The sequence below is a fragment of the Coccinella septempunctata genome, chromosome X (genome assembly GCF_907165205.1).
Source record: "Coccinella septempunctata chromosome X, icCocSept1.1, whole genome shotgun sequence".
Lineage (NCBI taxonomy): Eukaryota > Metazoa > Arthropoda > Insecta > Coleoptera > Coccinellidae > Coccinella > Coccinella septempunctata.
In genome coordinates, this window is record NC_058198.1 from 816,146 (window position 1) to 825,450 (window position 9,305).

Sequence of the window (9,305 nt, forward strand, 5' to 3'; positions counted from 1 at the left end):
CTCACTCCCTAGTAATATCCTGTATGATATTATCAGTTCGATACACGAAGATCAGACCACTTATTGTGATGAAACAATATCATCTCAAAACTGCTAATACAGCGTTCTTCATTATCCTTACATGCAAGACGTTACCATCGCAACAGTACTGTTGAATCTTGATTTCACAAGTCCTGTTTAATAGAAATTATAGCTGTTTGGATTCATTAGATACTTATATCTAATGTTACCTGTTCATAATTGAAAAATTATATTGATAGGCAGATGGAAGATTTTCTGTCGATTCTCTGTGATAATTGAACAAATTTTCTTTCATTGAAAGGAATTTCTATATTATTTTCCTCATGAGAAAATGTTGTATAAAATATGAAATGACAACCGTTTTCCTGTAATTTTTTTAAGGCTATATCTATAAGCCAAACGAGCCATGTTATTATTCATAGTTACCCTAATGGTTAGCTGTGATATACCATACAACGTTTTTCGAATTTCCATTACGCCGAAAATACTAAAGCTGAGCTATCAAGAAAAAAGTGTTATATAAAGTGACGATTGAGCAATACAAAATTCCAATTTCAATTTTCGAACACTTTCCAAAATGAATATCGGTCAATAATAAAATATGTGTGCAAACAGAATGAAAATAAGTTGGACGTTATGTTAACCATATTATTCTTTATTAAAAAAAATCCACACCTATTGAAAATCTAATGTGACATGTTCAATAGGTACCCATTGAAGTGCTTGATATGGGTATACAAATGTTGGTAAAACCAACAAATGTGTTGGATGTCATTTTTCGGTTATGTGAATCCTAAATTATAGATAGAATCTATCTTTCGTAGAGTGGTTTGAAAAAAATCGCGACACGGAGTAGGGAATTTTTTGTTTAATCGAATAATGTATAATCTGATGGAACACTGACGTGTAAAAATCCATAGTGATATTTCTAGAAGCATACTGAATTAAAAACTGAATGCCAATAGCGAATCATCTGATTTTTCGAATTAATGCAAGATGATAACCTCGTGCAAACTTTTGATCTTTCCGTATAGTTTTCGCTGAGTTTCCAAATTTCTGGTCTATATAAGCTGGAACAATTCTTTCCAATCCACACTTCAACCGATTGGGATGGTCGGTTTCAATATGCGGTCACAATATTTAATCTGTTTCTTGGGTGAGTACAAAAATAATATTTTATTAATTAATTCAAGACTTAAAAAATATAACATGTCTACCTCTCATCACTTTGAATTTAATTTTTCTTAATATTATTGACTAGTTCACACTTCATTGGACGAAAATTCATCGAGATTTTCTAATAATTTCCAGTGGGCTTGGCCCTTGCTCAACAAAACAATCCGGCATGGAAAGGAAACACAGAATATACTTATGAAGTTTATGGAAGATCTTTGGCTAGTTTCAATGGAATTTCTGACGATTATACCGGAATAGTTTTACGTGCAAAACTCTTGGTTCAACCTCACGGCAGCGACAAACTCAGATGTCAAGTAAGCCAACCTGAATATGCCGAAATTCAGACTACCCTTCCGGAAGGATGGATGTCTAAACTTCCTGAAGGCAAACTCAGCTACAGGCCTCTGAAGATGACAGACAAACCCTTCGAAATAGTGCTCAAAAACGGTGTTGTCAGAGACCTGATCGTAGAAAAGGAAGTTCCACAATGGGAGGCTAACATCATTAAGAGTCTAGTAAGTCAATTCCAATTGGACACTAAAGCAGAAAATGCCGTCCCATCGCATTTCAACGTTCTTCCTAAACATGGATCTAACAACGCTGTGTTCAAAACAGTCGAAGATACAGTGACTGGAGTTACTGAAACTAGCTACGACATTCACCCAATGCCAGAGTACATATTGCAGTCCGAGCCTCATCTTGCACCCTTCCCTCACCTTAAAGGAGATGGTAACATTATTGAGATAATCAAAAATAAGAATTACACTGAAGGACACAAGCTTCCTGCATATTTCGCAAATCTTGGAAAAGCCGGAAAATGGAGGCCAACTGCTAACCAATTTGGTGTCTTACATAGAAACTCTCTCTCTCGAGCTGTAATAACAGGTACCCTACAGAGATTCACAATCCAGTATTCCGAAACATCGAATGAAATTGTCATTCCTCTGAAACATCTCACTAAAGGATCAGTGAACAGCATGATGAGAATAAAATTAGTTAACGCTGAACAGCAAAGTTCTCCATTGCCTACCCTGTCTTCTCCAGTCCACACTGGAAGCCTTGTATACAAATACCAAAAAGAAGAATATAACGGTCGCGTCAGCGAAGGAAACACCTTCGAACCTTCGAAGTACATGGAAAAAATGGAAAACTCCGAATATAGCCAAGAGTACTACCAACACAAGAGACATCCACGATCTCTTTCGAAGGACATCGAATCATCTGAAAATTCTGTTGAATCCCAGGAAGACTGGACCGTCACCAAAGCTAAACTGAACCATTATTCTTATGCCCCGATGCTTCCTTTGTCTATTGGATACAAGGGTCTTTCTATCAGACATGCTCCTGGAATGCAACTTGTTGACAAAGCTTGTAGTATCGCCGAAAAAATCGCATCAGACCTTGACAAACCTCAGGAAATGCCTAAAAAACAAACTTTGGTTAGATTCATCACTCTGACATCAATTCTTCGTATCATGGACGATCAAGAATTGAAACAGGCTGCCCAAAGGTTGTACACCAAAGAAACTCAAGGACATAAATATAATTCCTGGGTTGTCTTCCGTGACTCTGTTGCTGAAACCGGCACTGGACCAGCTTTCATGTTGATCAAATACTACATCGAGTCCGACAAGATCCGAGGTAATGAAGCTGCTGAAGTTATTTCAACCGTGGGTGGAGCTGTCAGACAACCGTCCGAAGAATACATGAGAGCCTTTTATGAATTGGTCAAAAAACAACTTGTTAACCAAAAGGATACGTCAATGTTGAATGAAACTATGCTCTTCACTTTCAGTGAACTTGTCCACGATGTTTACGTAAACAGGAACTTCTCTCACAGGCAATATCCGACCCATATTTACGGAAAATTCTACACAACAGCTGGCAGAAAATTCGTTCAAGACGAAGTTATTCCATATTTCACTGAACAATTGAAAGAATCGATTACCAACGGTGATTCCCGCAAAATAAATGCTTACATCCGTGCCTTAGGACAAATTGGAGATCGCCAGATCATCTACTCTTACGAACCCTTCTTGGAAGGAAAGGTGCCATGCTCCCAATTCCAAAGGTTGCTTATGGTCTTGTCATTGAGACAAGTGGCTAGAGTTCACCCCAAAACTGTTGGAGCAGTGCTATACAAAATTTACCAGAACATCGGGGAAACCACCGAAATGAGAGTTGCAGCCGTTTACATGTTAATGCACACATCACCTTCCGCTGACATGCTTCAACGTATTGCCAAATACACCAAAATCGAATCTAACCACCGTGTGTGCGCTGCAGTTAAATCAGCAATCAAATCTGCCGCCAGTCTTGAGGGACGTGAATTTTCGGAATTGTGAGTTCAAAACGATGTGTACAAAACTGTAAAATTAACTGAATTTCTTTTTTTTTCCAGGAGATCTGCTGCTGAATCCGCCAGTCATTACTTGATCGAGAAAGATTTTGGTGTACAAGATTCGCAAGACTTCTTGAAGAGTTACACTTTCCACAGCTGGGATTCCTACTACAAACACGCTCTCCAAACTATCGTCTCTGAAGAATCAGGAATGCCCACTTCTTTCTATCTCGCTTTCGAAGGTCGTGGAAATGGTCTCAAATACAAGTCTTTCACTTTTGAATCAGTCGTTTCTGATATACGAAACTTTGTTCAAGTCTTCCAGAAAAAGACTCACTGGTACAGGCAAGAACAGAAGAAACAACAATCAGCCCAACAATCAGAGCAGTCTACCTGGACTAGTTCAAACATCGCACGTCTCTTGAATTTGCAAACTGAGGAACTCGAACAACTTGAGGGTAGTATTTCATTACACTTGGGCGAATTGAAGAAACACTTCATATTCGACAATCACACCATCGAGAGCTTGCCAGAAGCTGTTGAACGACTCCTGTCTGACTTGGAGCATGGAAAGAAATTCGAATACACCAAAATGATCAACAATAAGGATGGAACAATAGCTTACCCTACTGAGATTGGTTTACCTTTCCTCATTAAGTACGATGTCCCAGTTTTAGTGAATGTTAAAGGAAACTTGAAAGCCAAATCTCAACCACACCTCGTTTCCAATGGGGAATTCACACTTCCGGAAAAAATGGAAATGGATGGAGAATTTAGAGTTACACTTTCAGCCAAACAGCAATTGAAATACGGCTTCTTCACACCATTCAATCACCAGCAATACTTCGCAGGACGTGATGACGATATGCAAGTATATTTGCCAATCAAGACTGAAGTAACTATTGATTTCAAAAACCAGAAACTCCACTTTGAAACTGAACCCCTCGAAACTGAAAGAGACATCGACATTTTCCAAATCACTACCACTCCATATATATGTAAGCAAGATATTTTGGACCTGGATGCTGAAGCAGAAAGAAAGAACGTACATATTATCAGAAAGAAATATCCAGAACACTGGGAAAAAGTTATTGGTGATAAATCTGTTGGAATGGCTTTCCGCGTCAAGTACGAAAGTGATGATGAGGTACCCACATTGAAAGGTGTGATTGAAGAATTGTTCGAAATCGATGCCCTTTACAGGCATTTCAAAATTCAGTACGTCCCTGAACTCTCTCGCAACAAGAAATTGACTACTGATTTCATATATAAAGAAGAGAACCAGAAGGATTGCGAAGAGCAGGATGGAAAAGCCATGCTTGAAAAAATGTCGAAACTCCCAAGCCAACAGGATCAACGTGTTTCTGAAATTGTGAAATACGCATCAGCTGGTATACAGAATTCTAGAATGCAGATGCTCGATACTAGAGTTCATTTCTCAGGGGACCAAAGCGTCGAATACACACTGACATTGTCCTATGCCAGGAACCAAGAGGATTCCAAATCACGCATGTTGGCATACGTTAAGAAACACTCGTCTAACAGCAGGCCATTTGCAGGGGCTTTATCTGTGAAATTCGACATGGCACGCGTTACTGGACTCGATATGGATTACGTCTTGAACACTGACCTGAAATCATCTGTTTATATTGATGGAGCATTCTCTGAAAAACTCCCAACTGACAACCAATTTGAAATCCAGGCTAAACTAAAGAGGAGCAATGCTCGTAAGCAATATTTGATGGAACAACCCTTCTATCACAGGTGTCAAAGTGAAACTCAACAAGGAAACAAACAACTTTTGGCTTGTGCTAACATGACCCAAATGGCTGGTCTTCTCGATTCCATCTCCATCAAGATGAAATATCCAAAAATGAGTTCCAAGGACGTATACACCGTTTTGAGTACATACAACTCTATTGTATCCCAACATCAATTCGAAATTGAATCGAAACAACACAAACATAAGCAAGGAGAAATAAGCGTTGATGTACAATACTCTCCCGATTTGGAAAGAGCCAATATTTCTGTTTCTAGCAGAGATACTCAAGCTTACATGAAAAATAAGGAAATTGACCCCTGGACAAGACCAATTGTTATTGCTCACCCGATCTTCAACGTATTCGACCGCGTAGCAGGAAAGATGTACGGTCTTCAAACATACAAACGTAAGTAGAATTCAGATTAGAATCTTTTCCCTGATATCTAATTTTCATATTTTATTTCTACAGCAATATGTTCTATGGATAATAGTGAGGCATACACTTTCGATGGCTCTGAATATTCTCTCACTTTGAATGACTACTGGACCGTCCTCATGCAATATGTTCCCCTACGTTCATCTGACGACTCTTACTCGTCGGTAGAGGAACAGCTGAAACACGAAATCGAAAACTTCGTTGTTCTCGCCAAACGTAGCAGCCAAGGATCTCACAACAAAGATGTTAAAATAATTGTATCTACACCCCACACTCAAGGAAAAACAGTCGAAATCACTTTGAAACCAAAGAGTAGTGGTGAATACCCTCAAGTATTCGTAAACGGCAAACAGGTAACCGTTAGACAAAATGGCGATTCCGATACCTACTACAAACAAGTGACCATCCTTGGCCTGCCCAACGGAGAGGTTTACGTAAGGGTGCATGATGATTTCTATGTGATCTACGATGGAAGCCGTGTTAAAATTACTTCGCTTGGTATAAAATTGCGTAACAGAGTTCGCGGTCTCTGTGGAAACTTCAACAGTTTCAGCTCTGACGATTTCACCACTTCCAGCAACTGTGTCGTCCGCGACCCCAAAGAATTCATTGCCAGTTATACGGTATTGAAAGACGGAGAATACAGCCCAGAAGTAACTGAGTACAAGAAGAATACTCAGAAGAACAGATGTGTCCACAAAAAAGTTCCTCTTTACGTCAACTACATCAACAGTCAGGAAGAAAGCATGGATTCATCGCATCACCAATCGCAATCCGAACAATCCTGTATGAAGTACCAAACACGCTACGTTGTAGAAAATGGACAGATTTGCTTCACCATCAGGCCTCTGAATGTCTGCAGACCTGAATGTACCGAAGAAAACACCGTCTACAAGAGCGTTGATGTGCATTGTGTACAGAACAGGAATGTTGCTACCTTATGGAAATCTCAAATAGACAAGGGAGCAAGTCCTGAGTTCAGTCAGAAGCCCGTCACCAAGAGTGTTCAACTCCGAGTACCCCACTCCTGTAGATCAGCTTAATTTTTATGACCATAGATAGAAAATCGACGAACATCCCAAAAATGCTAAAAAAATAAATAAAATTTTTTATTGCAATATCTTCTTTATTTAATTATTCTATCCTTGAACATTTTTCTGTTCGACTTCTTCGAACAGATAACTTTATAATCGAAAAATTATTTTCCTGATATTTTTCCGATTATAGAATTCGAGGAGTTCAATTCCAAACGTCCAGAATGGGAAACAATCATTAAAAAATATGTCCTTGATTCAAGAAATCGATCGACTATTTCAAATAGCGAAATTTAGGAATGAAAAATAGTGTTATAACAATAACTACAATAGCGACATATCTGAATGAAGACAATTCTTCTCGCACTTATATTCTCTTTAGAAAAAGATGCGTTTATTTCAGTTTGCTTTGAGCTTTGAGATAAGGAGCATTCAAGATATGTTTGGTTGATATTGATTGTTTGATACTCTGTATACTGCCATTTTGATTTTACCAGTTTCAGTTCATCGAAGAATCCAACAATTTCAATATACTTTGGAAGCTTTGGTGGGGATTCGAAATAAATGAAACTCTTCATCAAACGACTATAAGAACATATATTCAAAATGGGTTCCATTGGAATTTAGGTGGAATCAAAGCTACAAGGTGCAAAAGTATGAGAGGAAAAATTTGGCGGAAAAAATAATCGGAGAGGTGACGTGACAAAAATACAGAGTAAATAAAGAACGAAGTTGAGGTGGAGATAATTGAAATTGAAAATAATTGAGGTTGGATGGAACAGGAATATTAAACACAGGAAGTTATAGAACAGGTTCAGAAGGTCCAATAAAGGTGATTTTTATCGATTAATCAAGTGGCAGTAGATACTGCAATGAAGTGTCAACGGAGAGTAATTGCAGTTATATTTTCTCATGTTAGGGGATTGGGGGAAAACTCACTGCCATGCAATGCAATGACACTGAAATATTCGTGCTACATTCACGGACACGTGATTAAACAGTAGTGTCGAAGATTTGAGTACTCTCATTATAGGAAAGCCTACACAATGCAATTTGGATTTGGAGGATTATCGTCTCAAATGCCAATAAGTATCAATTCTTTGATACGGCGTGTGATGATTAGGAGATGTACCAAATTCTCAGCGAGTTGAGTACTTCGATTATGAGCTACGCAGGTCCTTCAAAAAAAACTCGATTTTTGGACAAGCACAAAGAAAAAGAAACCAAGGAAGATAAGGAGACTATGTTTTAACTGCTACTCTAGGATCCGAAAAAGAAAATTGGAGTTGTGGAAGTATGGTTGAACAGAGCGAACTTCATCTTCCAGAGGCAGAATATAGAGGAATGGCATTGCCATGGGTTGACAACCCATTCATGTTGAAAGAATGAACAACAGTGACTGTATGGTGTGCTGGGTTTGAGAATACGTTGAATTATGACAATTGAAGCATTTCAAATCGACTCAGTCTGAGAAATATTGATAAATCATTATGTGCCTCAATTTGCTTCTTCATCCGACATGAAACTATGAAAGGGAGAGAATAGATGAAAAGGAAATCAAAGTACTTACTTTTAATCATCAAAAATGGACTATATTTCATAAATTCTTCAGTGTCTTGATATCGTAAAAGGGTGGTAGGGAAAGAAATCAAGCATATAAATTTTCTTTATATCTTAATTTATTCAGTACAATTTAACATAAATAACAGATTTCCTCATTTTTTGTTCGTTCGTCTGTTTCTATCTTCTTATTTCTAACCATTATTCTATCGAGAACCTATGACATATTTTCCTCATATTCGAAAAAGATGCCTTCATATTGATATCAAATCAATACTTTTTCCATCTAAACTAATAACTGATGAATTGATATTTCCTCAGATACACATACAAAATTGTTCGGGCTTCATACTTTCTCCATGAAATCCATTTTTTAAAATATGGTCACCATAAGTACTTCCACAATAAATTGTTTAATTTTTTTCACATTGTGAGTCAACTATTAATAATAACATTGGGTATTGTAAAGTTTTAATGCTCAATTATAACACTCACAAAAATAATTATTCAATTGACTTAATAATATGATTAATGCACGAATTGAATTAATTGATGAGTAAATGAGGAGTTAAATTTTACTCTTCAAGCATCTGTGAACAATACCTACCTACTCTTCATTTAGCTTCCAAATATTCTACAAATATGCCCATTTTCCTATAAGGTGGTGTTGGATTTTTCCTATATTCTCCAATATTTTGGAGTATATTGGGTGAAAATTCTTCTGAATTGAATATCTCTTCTCAGCGACTCCAATCGAATACTGCGAAATAAATGTAATAAATCCATTTCACACTTACGGAATGTTTCACTAGAAACACACATATCTCAACTAACTAAATTCGGAAATGAGAAACTATCAATGCAATTTCCATTCACTCAACTGATGTTGCGCAATTCATTCATTCTCTCTAGTCATGAAAATCTTCAAAAAATGCAGCATTCGCTATCTGTAACAACACATCCTCAATTTTTAAC

The 9,305-nt window shown here is 37.5% G+C and overlaps 1 protein-coding gene and 1 long non-coding RNA gene across 2 annotated transcripts; one reads left to right on the forward strand and one right to left on the reverse strand.

Annotated features, from left to right (window-relative positions):
- Positions 1–1,017: 1,017 nt before the first annotated feature.
- Positions 1,018–6,854, forward strand: LOC123321756 (vitellogenin-like). Its single transcript, XM_044909498.1, has 4 exons — positions 1,018–1,177; positions 1,333–3,538; positions 3,599–5,706; positions 5,770–6,854. The coding sequence occupies exons 1-4, from the start codon at positions 1,132–1,134 to the stop codon at positions 6,777–6,779; spliced, it is 5,370 nt and encodes a 1,789-aa protein (XP_044765433.1). The 5' UTR covers positions 1,018–1,131; the 3' UTR covers positions 6,780–6,854.
- A 1,577-nt stretch (positions 6,855–8,431) lies between these two features.
- On the reverse strand, positions 8,432–9,221 carry LOC123321824. Its single transcript, XR_006538947.1, has 2 exons — positions 8,938–9,221; positions 8,432–8,769 (listed from the first exon to the last, which is right to left on the reverse strand). It is a non-coding gene; the product is annotated as an uncharacterized LOC123321824 (long non-coding RNA).
- Positions 9,222–9,305: the final 84 nt, after the last annotated feature.

What these genes read in the sequence shown, in the direction of transcription:
- LOC123321756 (XM_044909498.1), top strand. Translation starts at nt 1,132, where the DNA reads ATGGTCGGTTTCAATATGCGGTCACAATATTTAATCTGTTTCTTGG. An exon ending in ATATTTAATCTGTTTCTTGG is followed by an intron (nt 1,178 to 1,332) that starts GTGAGTACAAAA and finishes AATAATTTCCAG; the next exon opens with TGGGCTTGGCCCTTGCTCAA. An exon ending in CGGTCTTCAAACATACAAAC is followed by an intron (nt 5,707 to 5,769) that starts GTAAGTAGAATT and finishes TTATTTCTACAG; the next exon opens with CAATATGTTCTATGGATAAT.